This window comes from Ovis aries, chromosome 3 (assembly GCF_016772045.2).
Source record: "Ovis aries strain OAR_USU_Benz2616 breed Rambouillet chromosome 3, ARS-UI_Ramb_v3.0, whole genome shotgun sequence".
Classification (NCBI taxonomy): domain Eukaryota; kingdom Metazoa; phylum Chordata; class Mammalia; order Artiodactyla; family Bovidae; genus Ovis; species Ovis aries.
In genome coordinates this window covers 92,991,608-93,019,149 of record NC_056056.1, presented here as the reverse complement: position 1 = coordinate 93,019,149, position 27,542 = coordinate 92,991,608, and the positions used below count along the sequence as shown (strand labels likewise).

General features: G+C 51.4%; 1 protein-coding gene across 1 annotated transcript; it reads right to left on the bottom strand.

Moving 5' to 3' along the window:
* Nucleotides 1-409: 409 nt before the first annotated feature.
* ATP6V1B1 (ATPase H+ transporting V1 subunit B1) lies at nucleotides 410-26,037 on the bottom strand. The gene is made up of 14 exons (XM_004006053.6): nucleotides 25,853-26,037; nucleotides 18,970-19,025; nucleotides 7,498-7,596; nucleotides 7,200-7,293; nucleotides 6,555-6,632; nucleotides 5,868-6,007; nucleotides 5,213-5,314; nucleotides 4,647-4,744; nucleotides 3,492-3,615; nucleotides 3,182-3,332; nucleotides 2,857-2,939; nucleotides 1,585-1,689; nucleotides 1,258-1,387; nucleotides 410-885 (listed from the first exon to the last, which is right to left on the bottom strand). The coding sequence occupies exons 1-14, from the start codon at nucleotides 25,968-25,970 to the stop codon at nucleotides 722-724; spliced, it is 1,542 nt and encodes a 513-aa protein (XP_004006102.2). The 5' UTR covers nucleotides 25,971-26,037; the 3' UTR covers nucleotides 410-721.
* Nucleotides 26,038-27,542: the final 1,505 nt, after the last annotated feature.

Here is a 27,542-nt window from a genome sequence, read left to right as displayed (position 1 = left end):
TTTAGGAAGAATTCATGACTTCACTGTAGATGGGACAGAGGCGGCAGGAAGGGAGGGCATTACAGAAGAGTGGGCAGTTTTCACAGGAGCATCAATATCCTGGTTTTTAGGATGCTCTTCACCCATTTCTCAACTGGGGGCACTTTTCTTCAGGCTATCTCCCCAGCAACTCCCCTAGAGCAAACCAAATTCCTTTCTGGCATGTCTTAAGCAGACATCTTTTGTGGCCTTAAGACTGTGCTTTCTATGGCCCATGACCTCATATTCCTAAGATACCTATCAAGATACTTTTTAAGGAAGATAAATATTTCCCTAAGAAGAATAATGTTGTTATTGGTTAAGACACTAATGTGTTCTTTCTTTTTAAGGTAGAGAGAATAGTTTAATGAACCTCACGAATCCATCACCCTCAGGTCCAACAATCATCAATGTTTTACCAATCTTGTTTTTACATGAGATAAATTCTTATGGGATGGGGGCTAATTTTAAAATACAGATGCTCCTATCAGAACAAGACAGAGAATACAGGCTTAACCACCTTCTGGTTCTCAATTCGGGGAATCCAGGGAGAGGACTGGAGCGTGGGAGCGGGCTCCTCTCTCCTCATAGCCCGTGGCGGGCTGAGGGAGGGCAGGGAGTTGGTTAAGCTGTGTGGACCACGAGGATGGGACGGACGAAGGCGGTCCCTGGACCCTGCCCCGCGGCCAGCTTGCGGGCGGGGCTACAGCGCGGTGTCGGCTTCGGGGTCCGGCGGCGCCCCCTCGCGGGAGTAGAATTCATCGATGATGTTCTGCGGAATGCGCTTCAGCATTTCCTTGGGAAAGATGCGCAGCAGCTTCCAGCCCAGGTCCAAAGACTCGAACACCGAGCGTTTCTCGTAGGGACCTAAGGACAGAGCAGGAGTGTCATGGGTGTGTGTGTGTGTGTGTGTGTGTGTGTGTGTGTGTGTGTGTGTGTGTGTGTGTGTCTCTGTGTGTGTGTGTGTGTGTGTGTGTGTGTGTGTGTGTGTCTGTGTGTGTGTGTCTGTGTGTGTGTGTCTGTGTGTGTCTGTGTGTGTGTGTGTGTGTGTCTGTGTCTGTGTGTGTCTGTGTGTGTGCGTGTGTCTGTCTGTGTGTCTGTGTGTGTGTCTGTGTCTGTGTGTGTGTGTCTGTGTCTGTGTGTGTCTGTGTGTGTGTCTGTGTGTGTGTCTGTGTGTGTGTGTCTGTGTGTGTGTGTGTGAGTAAGCCGGTTGCTGCCTGAGTGCCCCCAGCGCCTCACCCTGGTTGATGAAGTTCTTCTCAAACTTCTGCAGGAATTCCAGGTAGAGCAGATCCTCGGAAGTGAGCGCCTCCTCCCCCACCACTGCCTTCATGGCCTGCACGTCCTTGCCGATGGCGTAGCAGGCATACTGGTGAGGGGGGCGAGGGGATCAGCAGTCACGGCAGGCTTCCCGCAGGAGTCCCGTGTTCCCCCATCTGATTGTGCGTCCGGGAACCCCAAAAGGGGAGGGATCGTTTGCCAGAAGAAAAGCTCGCGATCCAGCTAAGGCTCCAGCCTCCGGCCTCTGAAACCAGCTCCCCACCAGCCCGTGGGCTCACTCCTTACCAGCTGGTTGGAGACATCTCCATGGTCCTTTCTGGTCATGCCCTCCCCAATGGCGGACTTCATCAGCCGCGACAGGGAAGGGAGGACATTGATGGGGGGGTAGATCTGCAGGGAGCCGAAATGGAGTGGCAGAAGCAGGGCCCGAACTTTCCCCTCCTTCCCACCTCAACTTGTCTTCCCTCCCTCTGTGGTTCTCCTGAGACTGGTCCTTATTCATCCCACGGAAAGATGGACTGGTCACACCCCTCCCCCTTTATCTCCCACAAATCCTGGGGCTTGGGTATCAGTTCAGTTCAGTTCAGTCACTCAGTCCTGTCCGACTCTTTGTGACCCCATGAATCACAGCACGCCAGGCCTCCCTGTCCATCACCAACTCCTGGAGTTCACTCAGATTCACGTCCATCGAGTCGGTGATGCCATCCAGCCATCTCATCCTCTGTCATCCCCTTCTCCTCCTGCCCCCAATCCCTCCCAGCATCAGAGTTTTTTCCAGTGAGTATACACATGTCTAAATGTGTGTGCCTAGAATGGAGGGGGAAGTTCATGAAAGTCTAGCTATTTCAAAACTTTTGATTATTATTGAGATGAAAATGAGCTGAAACTTAATAGTTCTTAGCTGCAAGGAAAGAAGCTGCCAAACAAAGAGGAAACAGTTATGGGGGTGACCTTTAACCTCAGATGGGACAGGCATATTATCCACCACCTACTTTTGTCAGTTACCTATTGTTTTTGTTCAGTAAAGCAAACTACTGGAAAGAAAAGAGTATTGGCATTTATTTTGTATCTATGATCCGCTAGATGCTTTCTATATCTATATATACTTTTATACTGTATACTTTTTTGTTGTTTTGGGTTTTTTTTGGGGGGGGGCTATACTAGGTGACATGTAACCAAGTATTGAAACTGTGCCCCCTAGCAATGGAAGCATGGAGTCCTAACCACTGGACCACCAGGAAATTCCCACCAATTTATTTTGTTCTCCACAATGCAACTGTGTGATACATATTATCATTCCCATTTTACAGATGTGGAAACTGAGGATTAGAGACATGAAATGATTTTCTAAAGATCCCACAGCCAAGGAGGCGGGACCCACCCAGACTTGTCTTCTGTCTGGGACCAAACTGTCTTCGTGGGGATTAGCTCCTGTTTGGGGTTAGCCTTGCCCGGCCCCTCCTCATTCACTAGAGGTGAAGTGCAGTGGGACGCAGCACACTGGTTATTAGTCACTGTCTTTGGAGATGGTGGAGAGAGTTGGAGAGGGGACGGTACCTGTCTGTTATGAAGCTGTCTGTCTACGTAGATCTGTCCCTCTGTGATGAAGCCCGTCAGGTCTGGGATTGGGTGGGTGATATCTGCAAGGAGAAGCAGTGGAGAAGCATAGATGGTGCTCAGGTCTCCACCCACCCAGGGCCATGTAGGTTCTGTTCCCTCACAGGAGTGGGTGACAGGTGGAGGCAAGGAAGGGACAGTGCCTACCCTGCTGGAGGAGTGGAGCTCCTGTGCATCCATGGAAAGAAGCATGGGTCCTGTCAGTGTCTGGGTGGGACGGGAGGGCAGGGGACTGCAAGGGGCAGTGGGCAGGGAGGTGGCTCACCGTCATTGGGCATGGTGAGGATGGGGATCTGAGTGATGGATCCACCCCGGCCCTCCACGCGGCCCGCCCGCTCGTAGATGGTAGCCAAGTCAGTGTACATGTACCCGGGGAAGCCTCGGCGCCCGGGCACCTCCTCTCTGGCAGCTGAGACCTGCAATACCCGTGGGCCTTGGGGTAAGAGGATGATACAAGGAAGGGGCATGGGGGGTTCAGTGACCATGAGGAATGGGGTGGGGGTAGGCCTGTGTGGGCCAGCTCTGGGCTCATGACTAGGGGGGCTGAGCCCGACCCCCCTTACCAGCCAACTCACCTCCCGCAAGGCCTCCGCATAGGAGCTCATGTCCGTCAGTATGACCAGCACGTGCTTCTCACACTGGTAGGCAAGGAACTCTGCTGTAGTCAGTGCCAGGCGCGGGGTGATAATCCGCTCGATCCTGCAGGTACGGCCAATGGTTAGAGCACCTGTGGGCCAGGCCTGTGTCCATTTAGCCCCCGTGCTGCGTGGAGAGTGAACTTGGAAGCTGGTACAGTGCACAGCGGCAGAGGACTGGGGAAGATGAGCCCTAGACCCTAGCTCCCAGGTCCAGGCCACGGTTCCTGGGAGACTGGGCCCTCAACCACATCCTGCTGTTCAAGGTGGGAACAGGGACAGAGGCTGGGACAGGCAGGCAGGGAGCTGGGTGCGAGGGCCAGGCGGGGCCCGGAGGGCAGATGGCGTGTCAGAGCTCAGCAGCTGGCGCTCTGCATATCCGCTCTGCATATCCCTCCCCGAGGGCACCTGGGCTTGGGTCAGCCAGAAGGCTCCCACTCTCTGTGTCCTCGGGGTTCCTTCCTTCCTGTTCCCGTCTCCGTTCCTGAGCACACGTGCGGGCCATACACTTGCCTGCCTTGCAGCACCTTCCCCGGTGAGCGCTCCGGGGCCCTTCCTCCCGCTCCAGACACCCAGACCCCGGGCCCTGTGCCCGTGGCACTTTTCTTTAGGGTACCATCTGGGCCTCCTGCACTCTGCTCCCTAGTTTCTGGAGTACCTTCAGCTCCCAGGACAGTTTTTGGTTATTGGTTAGGTTATTAGTATTAGGTTATTATTAGTATTAGGGTTTTTTTTTTCATCACCCAACCTACAGATTTAAATTCACATTTTCTCAACTTTTAAATGGCAGTTTTTCTAAGCAAATGTTTTAGGGAAATACCTCTTTAGTGGTGACCTTGTGGAAGCAAGTCTAAGATGAGGAGCCCTGACTTGGGGCAGTGGCTGTAGGGAGGGTGGATGGGCTGCAGGCGGCCAGCAGGCAGTGGTCTGGCTCTCGCTATCTCCTCCTGCACTGTCCCCACCTCTTCCCCAGCCTCACTTTCCCCATCTGCACAATGAGGGGTTGCTCTCCCAGCTCTGGCGAAGCCTGAGACCTGGGCTCCGGGTCTTGGAAGGGGGCAGGGCCTGCTGCCTACAGGTAGTATGGGTGCTCACGTGGGGTCATTGGCCAGGTTCAGGAAGAGGCAGACGTTGCCCATGGTGCCGTTCTGCTCGAAGTCAGACTTGAAGAACCTGGCTGTCTCCATGTTCACCTGGAAACACAGCAGGGAAGGCTGGAGGCAGGGCCAGGCCCCTCCCATCTCTTCCAGTAAAGCCTATTACTATAGGAAAGTATAGCTACTACCAGCTATCAGTCAGTAGGGTCTCATCAGAACCCCAGAGAGAGGTTCAGACGTCAGGCTGAGCTGCTCGGTGTCACCCTGCTCCTCACCTGACCCGCTAAACCTCTTGTTCCTCTGAGGGCCCCTGGGTTCCCCATCCCAAAACCATCTTTTCTCCCCTAATTTCCTCCTTTCCCAGCTCCCCCAGAATCCTCTTGGGGCTGCTGTGGGGGACACACTGCCCAGCCCTCATTCGCGCTCTTGCCTCTATCAACAGACAGGCCAAGTTCTCAGCGAGAAGGATAATGCCTCCCCCCTTAGACTGGGTATGCCCGGGGCCAAGGGGCCAAGGGCCCACCTGCCGCCTACAGAATTTGCCATCTGTCCACCCTCTCTTACCCCCATGGCTGCGAAGACGATGGCAAAGTTGTCATCATGATAGTCCAGCACGGCCTTGGACTTCTTCACCAGCCCAGCCTGGCGGCAGATCTGGGCGGCAATCTGGGGACAGAAGGAAGGACATCAGAAATGGAGCCTGAGCCGGCGCCTCCGGGTGCCACTGAGAAGTGTGGACAGGGCGATGCTTAGTCCATCCTCCTGCTGAGGCCTTAGGTGGGAGGGACCCAAGGTCACACATGGAAGGGCTACCCTGGGTCCTGCAGCCACTCCCAGGGGAGGGGCTGCCCCAGCCCAGGGTGCATCTCACGAAGAGCAGGGTGGAAAAACAGTTCCAAAGAACAACTACCTACCTCAACTTTGGGGCAACTAGGTCCTTCAGAACCCCCTGTCCCCCCACCTCATGCTGGGATGTCTCTGGGGCTGGTGGTGTATGCGGTTACCAGATCCAGGATGAGCATGTGTGTAGGCAGAAGGCAGGGACACTTAGACCTGTGCAGCCCTGAGGCCTGGAGCTGCCCCAAGACAGCTGCCGATGGCCCTAGCTCTGCTGGCCCCGCCTGCTCGGCACAGGAGGCGCCCTTGCTGGCCCACGAGCTCTGGCCTCTGCTCCTTCCCTTCCCCTTGGTGGTGCCTGCAGGCCCCACGCAGCCCTCACCTCATTGTGGGGGAGCCCAGCTGCTGAGAAGATGGGGATCTTCTGACCACGGGCAATGCTGTTCATGACGTCGATGGGCGAGATGCCTGTTTCGATCATCTCCTCGGGGTAGATGCGGTCGTGGGGGTTGATGGGCTGGCCTGGGAGACGGCAGTCACAGGCCCTGCAGGAGGGTTCAGGCCCTTCCCCGTGTACCGCCCCCAGCCCTGTCCCAGTAGCACTGCAGGACATGATTTTCTTCGATGATGGAGACGTGCTCTAACTGCGCTGCTCAGGATGCAGGCCTGGCCACCTGTAGCTACTGAGCACGTGCAGTGGGGTTGTGACATGAAATTTTATTTCATTTGAATTAGTTTGTATTTAAATAAAAACCACAGCCCATTGCTCTGTTGGATGGTACCAGCTAGGCACGTTAGAAGTGGCAGAGGGTCTTGGGCACGTGGGAATTTGCACAATGATGATGGCATTTTATAGGAATGGGACGTGAAGTGCCGCTGGCCCCGGACAGGGAGGCCTCTGCCGCTGTTGTGTCTCACCTGATCCGCCTGTTGGTCTGACCAGTCCTGGGGGTGAACCCTGGGCAATATCTGAGGCAGAACTTCCAAGTGTGAGGTGACACAGGCTGTGACTGGGGTGGGAAAGGTGGTTGGAAGCTGGGTCCTGAGAGCGGTCCACAGCCTCACTTACCGTTGATATCCAGGAAGTCCTCTGCCATCACCACTGGCCCCTTGTCAATGGGTTTGCCTGAGCCGTTGAAAACCCGACCTGGGGGTGGGTGAGGGGGCTTGGAGAATGCTCAGGACCAGCCCTGGGTCTCACACTGCTGCTCACCCTCCACACCACCACCAGCTCCCACCTGTCCCTCCTGTCCCAAATGCCCCATGTCCCCCTGCCCTCAGCCCTCTGTGACCCCCAGGGAGCTGGCTACGTGACTGTCTCCTTGGGGGCCTTCCCTCCTCTCCTGGAAACCTTTACAGGCCAGACCTTGGCCGGGACAATGGCTCTAATTAAGGGCGTGTTAGAGCTGGAGAGAGGAGAGAGCCAGGGATGGCAGATCCTGGGAGAGGACTGGGGGATGCACAGTTCACTCCAGCCTGATCCCAAACGTCCTCGTCCTCTAGTTTACTGAAGTTGCCTTCTTCATGTACTGAACACTCAGGCCCTGAGTGCTGGCTGGGGGTCAAAGAGAAGGCGCAACCTCTGACCTCACAGGGCTCCCAGGGGAGGCAGACAGGTAGGGAGGCAATGACAGCGCGGTCTGTTAAGCACTTGGTCAGGGACGCTGGACTAGACAGACAGAGGGGCGCTCCACCCCCCAACCCTACCCCTCACCCAGCATGTCCTCTGACACTGGGGTCCGTAGGATGTCCCCTGTGAATTCGCAGGTGGTCTTCTGGGCATCAATCCCAGAGGTCCCTTCAAACACCTACAGGATAAGAGGTTAGTTACTTTAATAGGGGGTTTGCTGGGGAGAATGGGGCCTCCCACTCTAGGCTCCCTTTGTGTCCAGCTCTGGGCAAGGTGCTTTCAGGGAAAACAGGCCATTTTCTGCTTTTGGAGTTTATGAGAGTGTGGACACTGTGGGTTTATTCATTTATTCAACCAGAAACATCTTAGTGACACCACTTACCTGCACAATTGCCTTGGTCCCAGACACCTCGAGCACTTGCCCACTCCGCTGAGTCCCGTTGGGGAGGGTGAAGTTGACAATCTCAGCATACTGGGCAAACTGGTAGGAGGGGAGAGCAGCCCAGAGTGACAGTGAGGCCAGACAGTGAGACAGAGACAGTGAGACACTCCTCCCTGTCTCCCCCCAAGCGTTCCCCAGTCTCAAGCACCTTTCTCCCATCTTGTGCCCAGACACTCTTGGAAATGAACTTGAGAGACTGGTTAAGTGGAAAGTTTGAATTCTGTTTGCAAGGCAGTATACTTGGGTGGGTAGGATCACTGACTTTAGAGTTGGAAGACCAGGGTTAGAATTGAAACTCTGAAACTTAGAAGCTGTGTGACCTTCTGGAAGTTACATGATGTCTCTGAGCCTTACTTTCCTCATCTTTAAAGTGGGAATAATACTAACCCCTCTTTCATAGGGCTGCTGTGAGAAGGAATATATACTATATAGTAAGTCATTATCTGGCACTGGGACCTTGTAACAGCTCAATAGTTATTATGGCTGTTTAGGTCTCCTGACCATTGTTTCTGCCCCTGTGGACTAATTATGAACGCACTGGCAAGGTGCTCTCCTTGGCTCCCACGTGTCCCCATCTACCAGTGGCAATCTTTCCCTAGTCTCGGGGCTGGGATCAACTCATGTGTAGTCCTCACAGTCTTCAGGAATAAAAAGAATCAGGCAATCACCTCTCTTTTGGTTAAGATCAAGTGAGGTATTCATTCTTAGTGTTAGAATCAGGCCCATATCTGGAATATATAAAGAAATCTTACAACTCAACAATCAAAAGACAAATACTGGACTTCCCTGGTGGTCCAGTGGTTAAGAAGCTGCCTGCCTGTGCAGGGGACACAGGTTTGATCCTTGGCCCGGGAGGATCTACAAGCCATGGGGCAACGAACCCCGTGAGCCCCAACTACTGAAGCCCGCACACTGCAGCCCATGTTCCGCAACAAGAAGCTAGAGTACCGCAACCAGAGATGAGCCCCTGTTCACCACAAGCAGAGAGAGCCTGTGTGCAGCAGTGAAGACCCGGGGCAGCCAAAAGCTCATTTGTTAATTTAAAAAAGGTGAATATGCCATTTTAAACTGGCAAAGGATCTAAGTAAACATTTATCCAAAGAAGATATACATATGCCCAACTAATCAGTCATTGAGCTTGCCTGGTAGCTCAGCTGGTAAAGAATCTGCCTGCAATGCAGGAGACCTGGGTTCAATCCCTGGGGTGGGAAGATCCCCGGGAGGAGGGCATGGCAACCCACTCTAGTATTCCTGCCTAGATACTCCCCATGGACAGGGAAGCCTGGCTGGCTACAGTCCCTGGGGTCACAAAGAGTTGGACACGACTGAGCGACTAAGTAAACAGCACAAACTAGTCATTAAAGAAATGGAAACACACAATGAGATAGCACTTCACACTCATGACTCTGACAAAGACAGACAAGAGCACGTGTTAAGGCTGGGGAGGACCTGGAACGCTCAGACACTGATGGCGTGAAGGTAAAACTGTGCGGCCAATTTAGAAAATAGTCTGGCAGTTTCTGAAAAGGTTAAACATAGAGTTACAATATATCCCAACAATTCCATCCCCAGGTGTATACCCAAGAGAAATGGGAACACATATCCACACAAAAACTTGCATGGGAAGGTGCATCCAGCGTTATTTATAATAGGCAAAAAGTGAAAACAACCCCAAAGTCCACAAACTGATAACTGGATAAACAAAGGTGGGTATCCATGCAGTGGAATACAAGTCAGCTTTAAAAAGGGATGAAGTACTGATACAGGCTACAACACGGATGGACCTTGGAAACATCACGCGAAGTGAAAGAAGCCAGACACAGCAAGCCACAGGGGACGTGGCTCCATTGACACGAAATGGTCAGACTGGTCGAATCCACACAGCAAAAAGATCAGTGATCGCTGGGGACTGCGGAGAAAGGATTGGGGCGGCAACCAACAGGTGCAGGGCTTCTCTCCGAGGCGATGAGAATGTTCTGGAATCAAGCAGTGCTGACGGTTGCACAAGTCTGTGTACATACTAAAACCCACTAAACTCTACACTTGAAAAGAGCAGTGTTTATAGTATATAAGTTATAACTCAACTTAAAAAACGATCAGTCTTTCCCTCCAGGATCACAGATAGGCAGGTGGAGGGCCACCCGGGGGGAATCCCCAAGCTCTGCTGTCTGCATGTGCTTCAGGAGCCGAGTTCTACAGCAGGCTACGAGCTGAGCCGCAGAAGCTGGGCTGAGGGGCAGCCCCTCCCCTCTAACCCTGGTCCTCAGCTCTGGTCAGCACCAGGAGAGCTAAGTCCTCCGCCTGCGCCTTCTGCCAGGGGAGGTACTGAAGAGAGTATATAGCGTCGCCCGGCATCCCTCAGCTTCCTGCCCACCCATCTTGCTTCCTTGATTCACTTCAGGGAATGTCATAATCGTAATCCAATAAAAATAAACGATGAAAAGACAGTGCGGCTCCATGCAGTGTTTCTAATATTCTGGGAAATTAAAGCACTCCTTTAAATTACTCCTTGGACATTAGAGGAAATCAAAAGTAAAATGACAAGAGAAACAAAAAATAATAAAAAGGACAGCACTTCATGCCACAGCTGACAGCAAGCTGTACAATGTTTTCTGACCATGAGCAAAGTAAGGTAGAAGCCGATAACAAAAAGACAGTGAGGAAAATCTTCCTATGTTTGGAAATTTTGAAACATTCTAAACATCAGGTTAGAAAACATTTAGCACTAAACAAAAATGAAAAACTTTTTCGACACATATGTGACACATTTAATGCTTATATTAGAAAAGAGAAAAGGCAGAGGTAGTTTTGAATGTATGCAACGTGAAAAGTCAGAAAAAAGTAACAGCATTAACATTCCAAAGAAAGTTGAAGAAATAATAAAAGTGCAGAGATCATTGAAAAAGAAACAGATACATAATAGAGAAGAGCATCAAAGCCAAGCTGGTTCTTTGAAAACATAATAAAATAGACACATCTCTGGCAACACTAAGAAAAAAGACATGAATAAATGTTGCAATATAAAAAAGTCAAAATTAGCTGTACTAATACTATTAAGAAATAATTTTAAACTTAGGAATAACTTCATGCAGCATTTCAGATCTTAAATTAAATGAATAAATTTTCTGAAGAATACAAATTAAATCCAATGAGAAACAAAATAGAAAGCCAGGAGACACCTATAATCTTCAAGATATCAGATAAATAACTTAAAATATTTCCATGAAGAAAACATGAGTCCCAGATAATTAGTGAGTTCTAACAATCAAGAAACAAATAATTTGAAACTTACTTAAGCTCTTCCAAAGACTGAAAGAAAAACTCAAGTCTTAATTCATTTTATGAGTCAAGGATAATCGATACAAAATAAGATAATGGGAAAATTATAGGTAATCTCAATCAAGAACATATATGCAAAAATACTAAGCAGATATTAGCAAATGAAATCCAGCAATGTACCAAAAAAGACCAAGTTACAAACAAACCAAGGAATCAAAGAAAAAATAAAAAAAAAAACAAAAAATGAAGATAAGTGCACACTCACACAAATAAAAATTAAAAAGACTAAGCTAGGATTATTCCAGGAATTCAAAGTTAGTCTAATATTAGAAAATCTACTAATATGTTTACCTTATTAATGAATTAGAAGATTAAAAAACACATTATTTCAACAAGTTTTAGAAAAAGTTAAAACTACCCACAATTGAAAACAAAAACAAACAAAAAGAACAAAACTATTCTTTGAAAACAGAATAAAAGGGGAATTCCTTAACCTTAAAAAGTAGCCTTAGAAAACTTATAGAAAATAATATAATGTATAAAACATTCTCTTTAAAAATAGAAGCAAACAACACTGCCTGCTATCATCATTCCATTCAGCTTTATTGGAACAACTAACAAAATTAATAAGATGGAGGGAAGATAGAGATTAGAAGAAAACAAAACTGTAAAACGAAAAACTCCCAAACCCCAAATCTAACAGATAGTATCCCCGAAGAAACTATAGACTAATTTCTCTTATAAATACAGATGCAGAAATTATAAATAAACGATTGGCAGTCAAATCAAATAGTATATTAAATAAATAAACAACTATGACCAAGTAGGGTTTATTCCAGCCACGCCAGCTTAGATCAACCAGCCTTTGGGAATCAGTCAACATTTCACAACATTGTTCACAATAATAGGGAGTTTGTGAACCTAAAAGAAAAATCACATGGGATTATCTAAATAGAAGCCAAAAGGCTTTCGATATAATCCAGCAGTCGTTTTCTAATGTAGTTCTATGTAAAATAGGAATGGAAGGTAACTCCTTGCATACTAGACTATTTACCAAAGCCAGCATCAATATCTTTGTAAATGGTAAAATGCTAAACCCATTTCATTTCCAATAAAATCAGTAATGCACAGAGAGAGATGCTTATATCACCACTGTTACATAATATTGCTTTGGAAATTTTAGTTTATATAGTAAGACAAAAAAAAATTTGAAAAGTATACTAAACATAAATAATGATCTGTTTTGTCTTTTTAGAATTTTCATTTTTTTAAAAAATTATTTTTTAACTGAAGAATAATTGCTTTACAGATTTTTACTGTTTTCTGCCAAATATCAACATGAATAAGCCATAGATTGTTTTTTGAAAGGTTCAGAAATGTTGAAGAAAGGCTGTGGAAACATTCCAGATTATAGAAGGCTAAACAGACATGATGATTAAATGTGATAGCTGGCCCTAGCCTGAACCCTATTCCAGAGGGAGAAAAATGCTATAAAAGACTTAGCGGGATAGCTTACAAACTGGAATATGGATTGTAGATTAGATAAAAGTATCAGTGTCAATTTTGTGTTGATAACTACTGTGGTTATGTAAGAGTATATCCTTATTCTTCAGAAGTACACACTAGAGTTTTGGACATAAATTATCCTCTAAAGCTCTAAAGAAAATAAAAACAAAAATACATACACACACACATACACTCAGAGCAAATGCTAGAACAAATAGGTATATGTACATTCCTTGTATTATTTTTATTTTTGTAACTTTTTATAAATTTGAAATTGTTTTAATAAAAAGAAAAATTAAAGTATGCCAATGGAAAAAGAGACATGATTCCCTTTATTTGCAGGTGATATTGTATATTTAAAAAACCTCCAGAGGAGCTAGTTAAAAATGAAAACAAATAAAAACAACCCCACCCAGAACTAATAAGAAAACTTGGCTGTATATAAGATAAATATATAACTATCAATCTCAGATTATTTTCCATTATATGTTATTATAAGATTTGAATATAGATCTCTATTATACAGTAAATCTTTGTTGCATAGCTATTTTAAGTAGCTTGTACCTGTTAATCCCATCCTCATAATTTATTTCATAATCTGAAAAATAAAATAAAATGGAGTCACTCTTGGTTTGTGTTCTCTTCATTAAGTTTTATAGCCATGACTTTTCTTCTGTGTATGTTTGCTATACCTCAATTAAACTTAAAACAAAACAAAACTGAATCACTTTGCTGTACATCTGAAACTAACACAGTATTGTAAATCAACTATACTTCAATTTAAAAAGAGTGTGTTTCTCCCCAAAAGAATCACAGAATGTTAAAAGGGATCATTCAACAAAATGTATGCAAAAAGCAAAAAAAAAATCATTCTCTCTCTTTTCTATTCCAGCAATAAACATAAGAGGAAATGGAGAAAAATATTTCATTCACAATAGGGTCAAAACCCATGAAATATCTGGAAATAAATTTAACAAGAAAAGTACAAGAAAATAATAAAATCTTACTAAAGGACAGAAAACAAGCTCTGAACAAATGGGGAGCAACAGTGTTTTCCAAAACAGTATGACTTACTATCATAAAAATTCAAACCTTTTCAAATGTATAGAAATTCAATGCTTCCCCAATGGATTGTTTGTCCTAGAAGTAAAAAATGATCTTAAAATCATTTAAATGTTTGACAATATCCAAAAGCAGTTATGGAAAAGATTGGGAGTGGAGGACTTGCCTTGTCAGATATTAAAACATGCTCTGAAGCTACTGTTGTCAAGTGGTCAGTGTTGGTGTGAGGAAAACAGAGATGTGGGAAGCCTACAGTTCAGAAACAGAGCCCAGAGTTTAGGAGATTACTGGAGAACAAATGTGGCATATGCGTTCACAGGAGAAAAGAATCTATTGTACGAATGGCTCTAAGATAACTGGGTATCTACTCCCATCATAAACTCAAAACAGACTCCAGGCATATAAAATTTTAAATATAAAACTAAAACAAAACACCAGAACTTTTCTTCTTTCCCTTCTTACAGAATAATCTAGCTGAAAACTGGATAAGAGAGACGTCTTTAAGGAAGATAAGAAATCCAGAAGCCACAAACAAAAAATAGAAATCTTTGATAACATAAACATTTGAAATTTCTGGATGACAAAGATACCATCAGCAAAGGTGAACAATGAACAAAGCGAAATGTACAACTCAATGCATTGGAAGAGTTCACGGAGAAGGAAGGGAGATGCCAACAGAGAAAGACGCTCAACTCCCCCTAGTCATCAGGGAAGTGCAGCTAGAAGCAAGACAGAACTGGTCTTAGCTATTAGGCAGAGTTACAGGTGAACACGTTCAGGGATGAAAAGACGCTAGAAGTGGGTCCTCTCATGTATCATTGCCTTGCTGGACAAGCAATTTTGCTCCAAGTTGTCAATATCTATATAAAAAGAAATATACACTTTGAACCAGCAGTTCTATTTTGAAAGAATGTATCCTGCAGCAATAAAGGCGTCCGTATAAAAGGGATATATTGCTGTACCATTTGTAACACCAAAACCTGGAAACAGGCGGAATGCCCATCAGAAAGGAAGTACATCACAGTATGGTCATACCACAGGAAATCCAAACCACAGTCACTATCAAAAAGGATAACTAAAACCTACCACATGGAGGAAATACTCCACACATTTTAAGAGACTAACAAACACCAACATTCATATTTAGCATGCTTGTATTTGCCCACATATAGGATCTTTACTTGGTTATCAAGAGGTTGGGAATACAGAGGTCAGGAGCAAATAGTTAACTTTGTGTTTTTAATTTCACTAGTTACAAAAACTAGTTACTAGTTTTGTGTGTGCATGTAATTAAAATGTAAAAAAAGGTTGGGGGGACTTCCCTTCATTGCAGGGGGTGGGGGTTCCATCTCTAGCCGGGGAACTAAGATGTGGGAGGTGCCCCGTGAGGCCAAAAAAAGAAAAAGAAATGGAGACATATTCAAGTACAGTGATGTGGCTGTCACCATCATTACCATCGTTATATCCCCTGCTGTGCACAAGCCAGTGACCGTAAGGGCCAGGGAAGAGGGGTGGACGGCTCCGTTCCCCAAAGGGGTGTGAGCAAGACTGGGTCCTCTTTCCCAGGGCACCCCTCTGGGGTGGAGCCTGAGACCGGAGGCTTCCCAGCTCTGACAGTAGCTCTGGCTCGGGCCCCTCCTTGTCCTGTGAAGAGGATGCCAGGAAGGCGATCTTGCTCTCCCCTCAAGCACCCTCAGATCCCGCGGAGTGGGGACCCTGAGAGAGGGAGCTCGCTCCGAGGGGAGTGCTCTGAGGTCCGCTGGAGGGACCGGCTTTGGCTTCGCGACCACAAGAGGGAGCCCGAGAGCAAGGACTAGCGGGGTGGGGGCCGGGAAACCGGCCAAGCGCGCGTCCCGGCTCCTTCCCCTCTCCTGCTCTCGGTGGGCCTGCGTGGCCACTGGCCTCGTTGTCTGTGGCGCAGATGGGAGGCTGCTGACCTCAGGAGGAAGATACTGGACAGAGCCCCGGCCTGAGTGGGCCCCAAGGCAACCACGCAGTGGGCCCAAGAGAAGACAGGCAGCTGGGTGACAAAACCGATCTTTGCGCGTGTGGGTCGGGGCGCGGGGGGGGGGCGGGGGCGTGGGGGTGAGGGAGAGGGGAGAGGAGCTGGCGCGCGGAGTGGCCCTGAAAGATGAAACAGCAGAGACAATGAACTTTAAGCAGCAGGAAGGTTACAGCCAGACAGAAGGAAGAGCTGTCAGAAGCATGGGGAAGGCATGGAGAGTACTGTCCAGAATCCTTTAGGAAGAGAATGCCAGTTACTTATTTGCGGGGAGGGGTGGGCTTAGCCACTTAGAGCAGGGTGTGCAGCGAGAGAATTCCAGTGTGCAGCAATGAGCTTGGATTTCTACCCTGTTTCCCAGCCACAGGCCTGAAGTTGGTTACTAAGAGGACTGCAGGGAGTGTGGACAGTTCAGTGCAACCCTCCTCCTTCGCTGCAGATTCAACCCCGACCCCAGCCAGCCAGGGGGCCGGCACAGGGGCCTAGAAAGTTCCTAGCAAGCCTGGCAGGCTGTGTACAGGGTGTGCTGCCTCCCGGACCTCTGCCCCTGACAACACCCAGTGCAGTCTGGGGACTCCTCCTTGGAGACTGTTGTCTGAGCTGATACACACAAGCTTTTCCCCTGAAGTTTGGGAGCTGCCACAGACATCTGGCACCAAGTCTGGTAGATAAGGTGAGTCTCAAATAAGGGCCAGTTGGAAACACAGAATATAGGCACCAAAGATCCTCCAGAGCAGCGGTTCTCAGTGTGGTCTGGCCCTCCAGGCAGCAGTAGCTACTGGGAACTTCTCAGGAATGCACATTCTTGGGTCTCAACCCAGGCTGCTGACTCAGAAACCACTGCTCTAGTGAAATCTCTCTAAAGTATTCCAGGCAGGTGGACGTGAGATATCCAGACTCCTGTTTAATGCTTGCAGAACCTGTGCACTTGTGTACGAGTGTATGTGTGTGAGTGTATGAGTGTGCTTTTGTGAGATCAGGTCTTGGAGTGTGGCTATTCAAGAATCTAGAAGAGTCCATTTTATACTTGATAGAGATGTAGCATTTTCTGGGTCACAGACCCTAGAAAATCAGATTAAACTGTGGAAACTATGCCCCTCCCCTTCAGTGCAGAGGCATATGACTATTTCCTTAAAAGGTTTGTGTGCATTCTCCAAGCCCTTAGCACCTGGCCAATAACTTTGTATTTATTTTTTGCCAAATGGAATCTTAGTTCCCTGACCAAGGATCGAACCTGGATCGCTGCAGTGAAAGCACTGTATCCTAACCACTGGACCACCAGGGAATTCCTAAGAAAATTCTTCCCACCAGCTATTTTTCCTTTTGAGGAAGATAGAAGCAGAAAGCATTGTTGCCTGTGTGATTCAATTTGGGCAGAAGGTGGCGCTATAGAGACAGAATTATGGCATTTTTGCCCAAGCAACTCTAGAACAAGGGATGTGAGACAGTGGAGAGAGAGGCATAAAGGTGCCTTCTCCATCTCCTGCACTTCTGAGGCTATCAACTGCTGGTTCCTTTCCTTCCCTCTGCAAGCCCAGGGTTCTCTGAGTCTCTCCATCACCCAGTTACTATGTTCTGCGAGAGTTACGGATGCATCCAGGAATCTCAGGATCATAGCCTGGGATCTATCTCCAGTTTCATAGTCCAGCCCCAGTTTACAGCTGACAATGGGTGTCTGCATGGACACTGACTCTCCTTACCACGCAGCGTCTTGTAGAGACTGACAGGTAGGGAGTGTGATGGAGCTGGGCAAGGGAGCAGGAGATTCACTGACTATTTAATCAGGCATATCAGCATATCCTAGCTCTTCTTGAGGAGGAATAATAACAATACATTTATCTGACTTGATCCCCACAACAGCTCTATTGTCAGTTAATAGATGAGGAAACGGGTTCACAATCCTAGACAGATGGTTCTCAAACTTCAGGGAACATCAGATCACCTGGATAGCAATGAAAAAAAGCTTCTGGGCCCCCTCCTCAGAGTTTCTGTCAGTCTGGGGTAGGGCCCTAGAATCCGTATTTCTAACAAGGTCCCAGGTGGTGCTTATGCTGCTGATCTAGAATTGACAGGTAGTTAATAGAAAGGGCGGGGGGGATGATCTGGGATTAAAATTCATGAAGTCTGAGTCACACTGTTTGACCCCATCACACTTCTTTCCAGGACATCCCCAACACTAATGGGCCCAACTGTGATGTCCATATGAGCTTGGAATCTGTTTTCCAGAAATGAGTGGGTCTGATCTTTTTAAGGGCCAGATTTTGACAGGCCCATAATCAGTCATGCTCTTAAATTCATTCATTGATTCACTCACCCTTCCTTTGAACAAACTGAACAAGCATGATGGGCTGAGTGTTCAGTAAAAGTGCAGTGTGCAGCTCTGGGAGCCCGGGATTCAAAAACGCCATCCAAGTCCAATTGTGGGGGTTAGGGAGATTTGGTCACCACATATGGCCAGCGGGTGACCAAATGCCTCGATGGATGCTGCTGGCAAGACAGCACACAAAGTCAACAGCAGGGACAAGCTCACTGTCCAGAAGGCTAAGAGAGGCTTCCAGGAGAAGGTGAGTCAGAAGAAGCGGGGAGGAAAAGGTTGTTGAGAAGGCAGAGTATGTGCAAAGGCCTGGAGACATCAATGGGAGCTCCACACAGAGACAGTGTGGGTTTCTAAGTGGGGAAGGGAGAGTGATGAGACGTGGAGAGGTGTGCAGGACCCTACCAGATGGAGGGTCTGTATGGTGAAGGCATGGGGGGCCCTAGTGAATTAGGAGTAGGGGAGGGAAGGGGTTGGGACTGCATGGTAGAGGATGGGAGGGCACTAGGCTGGGGACCCAGAGGCCACGGCTGTGAGAAGGGAGCAGTGGGTGGGAGAATGCTGAGAGACTGGGGTCCAGGAAGGGAGGAATCAAGGATGGCGCCCAGATCCAGTTAGGGTGTGGGTGACATGGGGTGGGAGACAGGGGTGGAATTCACAGTAGGGGAAGCAGAGTGACCTGGGAGCTTTGCAGGGCTCTTTGTGTCTCGAGAATCCCCAGCCTCGAACTCAGAATACTTCCAGTGTCTGCCATGGTCCTGCAGTTCCCAGGGACACCAAGTCACCCACACCCCCCGTCATGAGGCATGCTTCACTTTCCACTTCAGCTGCTGGCTCCCAGGCTGAGGTATTCCGAAGACCTTTGAAAACCTCCAGGTCTGGAGAAAAGTTAGCTGCTATCCCTCTGCCAGCCACTTCCTCCTCTTCCCTTTAAAAAAAATCCCTGAGCGATTGGTGGGAGATTCCTGCCCTGGGAGAAGTTAGATACAGCCATTCTCCTGGTGAAGAAAGAGGTGTGATAGCCCAGTAGGCCCTGCTGATGGCTGGTAGGAGCAGGTCTCTTAAAGGCCAGGGTGGGGCCCACAGAAAAAGTGGAGGAGGAAACCCTGGGTAACTGAGGGTGGGGGGATTAGGAAGAGTGGCATGGGCACCTGGGAGACCCCTAAGGGCAGGGCAATTTAGAAGAAATCAGTGCAGGGGCAGTGAGCACTAAGATTTAATTGTCCCTGGGAAGAGATGGAAATCTTACCTTGACCTGGTCCAGCACCACCAGGGGCCCATTGACGCTGCACACAGTCCTGTAGGCTGGGGGGAGGGTGGAGGCGGGTGAGCGTCTCATACTGACAGACAGACAGACTCACACACACACACACAGAATCATCCTCTGCCTTCCCTCCCTCTAAGCACCACCCCCACCGCTCTCGGGACCCCGGCCATCAGGATCATTAGCTGTGACAGGGCCAGCCACCATTGCTGTAAGGGTCATGCCCCTGTCCGCAGGGCCCCCGCTGTCTCGGACACCTGCAGGAGGCTGGGGGAGGGCCAGGGCCAGGGCAGAGGCCTCCCCTCCCCTCCCCTCCGCAGCCAGCCAGAGGTCTTTCTTATCCCTGAGGCTGCTCCGGCCTCAGCCCCCACTCACCCACTCCCTCCTCTCTGACCCACAGCATTTCCGAAAGCTGGAAATTCGATAAGAGCTGCCCTCTCTATCCCCCGCCCCACCCCTGGCAGGACCACACTCCTCTCCATCACCCACACTGACTGGGCACTCTGTGTGTGAGTGGGGTGGGGTGTCCAGGCATCAGGGAGAAAGGCCAGCAGGGCCCTGCTCCTCCATGAAGCTGGGTTCATCGGGTGCCTGTGGGGGAGGGGAGAGAGCCGAACCACAGGGGAGGACGAAGCAGACCATCCCCATGCTGGTGGCTGGAAAGACCCGAAATGGGAGAGTGAGCTTGGCTCACAGGGAAAGATTGGGCAGGACATCATGAAATATTTTCTGGCTCCAGTTCTGGGGACCCCAACAGGGGAAGCATGGACTGGCAGGCAGGAAGCTTGCTTGGTTCTGTGAGGGGCTAGCTGAGGGCCCCTGAGCCCCATCCCTTCCCCAGGCTCCTTTCAAAGTGCCAATGAGACAACTAGGCGGAAGGAGCCTGGCAGGGCGGGATGGTTGGGGGTGCCTTCGAGGTCGCTAGGTCACTTCCAGGCTGGAAGGGCCTCCGGTGGGAGAGGAGTCCAGCCCTTTTCTCAACAGGCCAGGAGGATGGGGCCCAGAGGAGTGGGAAGCCTGCCCAGGGTCACAGACTTTTGTGGCAGAGCAGGGCCTGGGCCCCCCACCCACCTCATGCTTCCCATCAGACCACATGGCTCCCAGCCACCTGCTCTCATGGTTCCAGGAAGCTGGCTGCCCAGCTGCTCCGCCAGGTGAAGCTAAATGCCCCAGCCTATGCCCTCCCTGGTCTAAGGCTCAGTGGTCAACCCCTTATTTTTGTGAGATCTAAGTTCCTTTCCCAGGGACTTGGGCTAGGAAGACCAAGTGTGCCAGGGGATCTTTGCACAGATGTTTGCCTGGTTCTCCTGAGCAATTAGGAAAACTCAAGAAAGAGAAGTTCTTCTTGGACTTGGGCCCTGAGCCAGGGCCCTCCCTCACCTTCCTGCCCTCAAACCACCACCCACCTGAACCATCCTCTTCTCCTTTTCCCATCTTCCATCTTAGCCAGGCCCACCCCAGTGGCACCGGGAACCAGGCTCTAGAGAGGGCTGCGCCCTGGAATCCTCAGCCAGCGCTCCCTCTCTCTGTGGCCTTCCCATCAAGCAAGCTCTGGTATCTTCCCTCTTAAAACCATGTCCTCCACCCCAATCCTCGTCCAGCAGTGATGATCACAGCCCAGCCTCACACAAGCCTGGCTCCATTGCCCTCTCTTCCTGCTGTCAGGGAGGATGAATGGGGTGTGGCTTCGTGGAGGCACCCCACACCTCACACTCCAGCATGGCTCTGCCCTGGGAAGGGACGACAGCTTGGATGTGTTCGCCTCCGCAGCTCCCTGGAGGCCCTGCCCTAATCGCCCCCCTCGGACCTCCTCCGACCTCCTCCAGCTGCTCCTCAGCCTATTTTCGTACCTTTGGATGCTGAGACCTCAAGATGGTTACCTGGCTCCGACCTCTCACATCTGCCCTCCAAGCTCTGCATCCCTCCCTCTCTCCTTCAAGCCTGACATTAGAGGCCTTCTCAGTACCAGGCTATGCAAATAAAGGAGGCAAATAAAACCTGGAGCCTACAATTTAAAAGGGGCCAGAGTGGCTCAGATGGTAAAGAATCCCCCTGCAATACAGAAAACCTGGGTTCAATCCCTGAGTTGGGGATCTTCCCCAAGTGGGTATGGCAACCCACTCCAGTGTTCTTGCCTGGCGAATCCCATGGACAGAGGAGCCTGATGGGCTAGAGTCCATCGAGTTGCAAAGAGTCCGACATGACTCAGAACTAAGCACAACACAAAGAGGAAATAATTGCCAACTGCTACAAATGGAAAGAGCAGGGTGGGTGGGAATGGGCTAGAGGAGGCAGCTTGCAGGAAGAGCCATTTGAGCTGAGGCTCCAAGGTCAAACGGGGTCATCCAGGCAGCCCCCAGAGAGCTGTGGCATCACCCTCCCCACCAAGAAAATCACCCAACAGCCACAAATGCCCTTCCTGGCCAGGTGGCATTTTGCCCACATCCTCTGAATTACCAGGACTGTGTGGAGTGGAGAGGTCTGGGGAGCCCAGCGAAGAGAAGGTGGGGGACTGTGAGGACAGGGGACGGAGCATGGGGCAGGGAGACCTTGCAATTCCAGGGAAGTGCTGGCATCTTACTGGCCTGTGGAGAAAATACCAAGGCCAGCCTGAAGAAAGATGAAGCAGGGGAGTGTGCGGGGAGGTGGGGGTGCAGGAGAGGAAGAGTGCCCCCCAGCAGGTCCAGAGATCCCCAGGGAGTCATTTCTAACTCTCTTTCAATTTCCTTCCTTTGTTCACAGCTGGCTCCCCCCAGTTTCACATCTTGGTGATACCCAACATCTCTACCTGCGGAGGGGAGGAGTGGTGATGGTCACAAAGAAGGGAGTGATCTGGATGTGGGTCTGGGGGAGCCAGGCAACGTGCTTTGCCTGCGGTGGGGCTGGGAGCTCCATCCAATTTTCAGTTCCACACAGTATGTCTCGACGTTCCAGCTCATCACAGCCCCATCCACAAGCTCCCTTCCCAAGCTTCTGGCAGGCCTGGAGCTGGGCTCTCATTGCTGACTGAATACAGCACTGGGGGGCGTCCCTAGTAGCTCAGCTAGTAAAGAATTTGCTTGCAATGCAGGAGACCCCAGTTCAATCCCTGGGTGGGGAAGATCCCCTGGAGAAGGGATAGGCTACACACTCCAGTATTCTTGGGCTTCCCAGGTGGCTCAGCCAGTAAAGAATCTGCCTGCAATGTGGGAGACCTGGTTTCGATTCCTGGGTTGGGAAGATCCCCTGCAGAAGGGAACAGCTACCTACTCCGGCATTCTGGCCTGGAGAATTCCATGTGGGTCACAGAGTCAGACAGGACTGAGTGACTTTCATATGGCATAGCAGATAATCCAGTTATATGGCCATTTCCATCCAGCCTCTGGTGATTGGCTGCCTTCAAGGCCTTGCCCTTGACTGACCAGATCCTTTCCCTCTGAAGCCCCACAGCTGGCACCCAGGAGAGAGTCCTGCTTTCCAATTTGTCTCTTACTTGAGGCAGATCGTGTCTCTCCCCTCAAACTAGGGGTGTCTCCTCTGTCGGACTAGATAGTGTCTTTTCTTAGAGCCTTTCTGGTTTGGACACAGCCAAGGTGGTGGCTGTGCAACAAAGGTGTCCTTGATTGGAAGCCAGGCCTTTTGTCTGCACCCACGCCCAACTCTGACTGTGTGCATTGCATGGAGTGGCAAACTGAGGCCCAGGAAGTCGACTGATTTCTCCTAGGGCCCACCACAAATCAAGACAGTGTCTGGTGATGCTCAGGCCTTAGAGCCCCTACCCCAGCCCCGGGGCATGCCCCTGACCCCGGAGGTGCTGCTGGAGGCAGGGGTTGAACCAGAAGACCCCTGAGGGGCACAGGCCTCCAGAGACTTTGCAGACACTCCCTCCAGCTGCTCTGTCTACCCCCTCTCCATTGTCCCAGCTGACACTTCGGGTTGTTCTCTGGGCTGCAGGCCCCTGCCTGCCCCCACCTCCCCACCGCCTTCCCCGTCAAAGGCTCAGCGGGGCTCCGCTAATTAGGGCCGGCCCGCCACACCTGCAGCGTCCTGGGAGCGGACTCAGGCGGGCGCCCATGCGTGAGGCCAAGGTGGGGGCAAGCCTGGGGCAGCAGGTCCTGCACCTCCTCCCTGATCCCCGCTGGAGGGATTAGGGGAGGGCGGGCAGGGGTTGGGAGGGTTTTTAGAATCAGCCCAAGACCCTGAGCGGTGGAACTCTCTCCATGTCACCTCCCCGGCCCTTCGGTTGAGGAAACCAAGGCGGCCAGCGGTTTGGCACTCAAGTCCCTAGGCAATCTGACCTGGCTCCAGCCCTCCTGCCAGCTGGTTCGTCCTAACCTTTGCCCTGGCTGTGCGCCCCGACCTGTCTCCCTGCCATCTTCTGCCCCACACAGTCAGCTAAAGCCCCAGGTCACCTGGGGTGCAGAACAGCTCTAGCTCTGAGGAAGGCAAAGGGGTCCCAGGGTGGATACTGCCGGGTCCCTCCCCATCCTGATTCCACCCCACTCTTCTTTCTGACCCAGTCCCCTCCCTCAGCCACTGCAGAGAAATCACTTTTGATGCCTCAGGCCTCTTTAGTCCACCTCCTCCTCCAGGAAGTCTTCCCCTGGACTCATCATCCCCACTCATGGCCAAGTGAGCTGGGTGGCAGGGAACCAGCTGCCCCATCCCCTGTCCCCTGGCCCTCTGGTCCCCCAACTCTCCTCCTGGGCTCTTTGTGTCTCCACAGGAAGTTCTCTTGCCTGGACGTGCTTAGAGTCCCTAGGTAGGGGGCGGAGGGCAGAGAGAGACACAGGAGTCCAAACCCCCAGGGAGAAACAAACCCTCCAGGCTTCCGAGGAGGAGGGGGCAGTTGGAGGAAAGTGCAGAAGCACGCTGAGGAATCCAGCCTCCCTCGGGTGGGCTGCCGGCCGGCCCGGGCCCCTGGGTGGGTGCTGGGAGGACACTGGCGTGCGGCAGAGGCGCAGGAGTGGCCTTTGTCATCGCAATAACATCTTTAACACAGGCGGGGAGCGAGGGGCTCACCCTGCGCTGACCCGTGACTCTGGGTCGGCTGTTGGGTGTGAACACAGTCGCCTGGGTAGGGGCCCCATGGCGTGGACTAGGGGGATGCTGCTGCCCGGGCTTCCAGCCCCGGGTCAAACCTGGGTGTTGCCCGTTGTGCCAGGGCTTGTCGACTATAAATAAGCCGGCTGGGAGGGGACTGGCGGGAGGGGATCCTGGGGTAAGGTTGCACCCTGGGAGGGCACATTCCAGGAAGGAGGAAAGGGAGCCAGACCTCAGACCCAGCGCTACTCAGCACCCAGGCAGCTCTCCCATTCTCACAGGGGGAGGGGGAGGCCATCACATGGCCTGGACAAAGGTCAACCAACTCTGCTCAGGTCTCCAGGTCTGGGCTCGGACCCAAGGGGGGCCTCGTCACTGCACATTTCTGGGCCTTGGTGACCCCAGCTTTGCCCTAGGGGAGAGTCTGGACCTTCATCTTCCTCGGCCCTCATAGCACCTCCGTGATAAATCTGACCCCACTCAGCTTCTCCTTGGCTGGGGTTTTCCACGCCCCTCAGTGCCCCCACCCGGAGCTGCTCCCCGAGCCCTGGGCCTGGTCATTCCGTTCCGCTCTCCATTCTCCATGGTGTGGGCGTGCTGCACCCCAAACCTCAGCTGCCCTGGTGGGGCTGGCTGGCTACAGACGGAGGGGTGGCTGTGTTAGGCCAGAATCCCCCCATACACACCCTCTTGGGAGCCTCTGGCTCTGCTTAGCTGGTGCCGGCCAGGCCGGTTTACTCCAGTGAGCTGGGTGTCTGGGAATCCAGTAATTTGCCATACCAGACCAGGGAATGTGACCTTGGACAAGGAAAGATGATGGGCGGGGGTGGTACGGGCTTCGGCCCTGGGGCCTTACCAGGTTTTTGGCCCCAGACATCTGGACTTGGCCCATGTCTGCAGGACAGGCTCTGGAGCCACCCCCAACCCCCCTTAGAAGCTTACAAGGGTCTATCCAGCACCTACAGCCCCCACACCTGACACCTGGGTGTGGATCCCCCTCCCCACCGGGAGGGGATCCTGGGGTAAGGTTGCATCCTGGGAGGGCACATTCCAGGAAGGAGGAAAGGGAGCCAGACCTCAGACCCAGCGCTATTCAGCACCCAGGCAGCTCTCCCATTCTCACAGGGGGAGGGGGAGGCCATCAGAGGGCCTGGACAAAGGTCAACCAACTCTGCTCAGGTCTCCAGGTCTGGGCTCCGCTCTCCACGGTGTGGGCCCTTCTCCCAGCCGCTCACACACAGGCATGTGACATCATCCGAGCACAGTCATCCACGTTCTCCCTGTGAGCCCACATGCTGGCACACACACCCCCTCACCCGGGTGTACAAGCATGCACACGCTGTCTCACACGTTTCCTTTCTGATGGTACACACTCTCAAGCTGTCACAATCATATTCACACACATATATCATCCAAGTGGAGATGGGAGCACACACACCCCCCAGGCACAGCCCTTCCCCAGAATGCACACACCACGAGAGAACACACAGGGGGTCACACGTTCCCCATCCTGAGAATGCACACACCTCCTCATGCTGAGTATTCTGGGATGCATATGAACACACCCCAAACACATTCACACAGGGGCACACACGCATGTTCTTGGGAGCAGTTGGGAGCTCTCTGTGGACTTGGGATCACAGGAAGGTTCCTGCAGCTACTCCGCTGCCGCTCCTCTGGGGTACCCTGGGCTGGGGACCTCCATCTCCCCGCCCCGCCCCCCCATCTTTGCCACCCCGCAGGACCGAAGGCCCAGGTCTGGGTCCTCCTCTGACCCTGAGGCTAAGGAGCAGGGCCTGAGGACGCAGCAGTCCACCCGACCACACGGGCTGGGGGTCATACTCACTGACGCGGGGGTGGGTGATGTAGTTTCGGGTGACCGCCTGCACGTGTTCTCGGGCAGCGCCCAAGCTCGCACCTCCACCAGGGAGACCCCTGGGCCTACTGTCTACTTCCGCGGCCATGGCGAGGTGGCGGGCTGGGAGCGGGTGCCTGAGCCTCCCACAGCTCGGCCGAGCTGGAGCTGGAGAGAGCCGGCCGGCCTCCCCGGGCAACCACCCCTCCTTCCACCCTCTTCTCCTCTCCCAGGGTTGACTGTAAACACGGAAACCTGGCCCTTTGGCTTGGAGCCTTCCAGATCTGGGAGGTGCCCTGGCCACCTGGGAGGGGGAGGCTGGGGGAGGGGCAGGGGCGGGCTACTCCCACCTCTGTCAGTCGGTGTCACGCTCCTGACCCAGCCCTGCAGCTGGTTTGAACTCAACCCCTTCCCCGGAACCTCAGGTGCTGCTACAGCCTAAGCCCCCCACATCTCCTCCTAGGCTCACCCCCCCCCCCCCCCCACCCCCCAAAGCCCATTTCCAGCAGCCTGCCATCTCCTCAGGTCTTCTGTCTTCCCCAAATGCCCTCTCCCTGCCCCATGCCCCCCTACCCTGACTACTCCTGGGTACCTCTTCCTCCTGCAGAATTCCATGATCACCTCTGTTTGAACATCTATAGATCATTCTTGGGCCAGCTTCAGGGCCACCTCCTACAGGAGGCCTTCCCTGGATCCTCCAGCACCGTGGATTCACCACACATCTGATCTCTTCCTATGTCATGCCGTTCTGGGGACTTGTCTCATTGCCACCTGGGGCTGTGAGGCCCTAGGAGCTCAGCCTGTGTTGCTCATCAGACTTGTGTCTTCATAAACCTTTCTGTCTCATAATACCGAGGGTTCCCTGAAGACCAGCTCACCTCTCCCTCTGATTACACTGTCTCACCTTATATTTCACCCCCAGGGTCCCAGGCAGCAGGTCTCCCCTGACTTTTTCAGCCCAAGGCAGAAAGTACAAATGAAGGGTCCCTCTTCATGCCTGCTGGCAAAAGAAATTGTCTCCTGGGGTGGGATGGGGGGGGCGGGAACGAGCACAGATCTGCTGCCTGGCACTAGGGGGTGGCTGCTCCGGTAACCCGCACGTCTCCTTCCAGACTCAGGATTTCCTGGCATCTCTAAACACCTTCCCAAACTACACTGCCCTGCCGTGGGGATGGGGAAGCAGAGCTAGAGCTGCCTGTCTCTCAGCATCCCTCTCTGGATGACTCCGGGCAGTCAACCTGAAACCAAATACACTTCCCAGAGAGACTGGAGCTGACTTTGCTTGCCTTTTCTTCCTCAGAGGCAAAATCTCACCCTGCATCCGAGGACTGGAGAACCCACTGCAGGATCCTGGTCCCTCTCACAATTCCTAGTCTTTCAAAGAACTCTCTTGGGTTGGGGTGGGGAGTGGGTGTGACTTTGACGGGCAGCACTGGGGTAGATCTCTGAGGTGGTCAACAGCGCTATATCATATTTGTGGTGGTAGTTTTACAAATCTTACACAGATGATAACGTGACATAGAACTACACACACACACATACAACCAATGTCAGTTTCCCAGTTTTGATACTAAACTGCAGTAATGGAAGATGCAACCATTGGGAGAAACTGGCTGTAGGGTACATAGATTTCTCTGGACTATCTCTGCAAATCCCTGTAAGCCTACAATTACTGCAAAAT

Coding starts and splice junctions, on each gene's coding strand:
- ATP6V1B1 (XM_004006053.6), bottom strand. CDS start 25,970: ATGGCCGCGGAAGTAGACAGTAGGCCCAGGGGTCTCCCTGGTGGAGGT. Junction 4,745..5,212: donor TCGTCTTCGCAGCCATGGGG/GTAAGAGAGGGT, acceptor CTGTGTTTCCAG/GTGAACATGGAGACAGCCAG. Junction 1,690..2,856: donor GACAGCTTCATAACAGACAG/GTACCGTCCCCT, acceptor GGCTCCCTGCAG/ATCTACCCCCCCATCAATGT.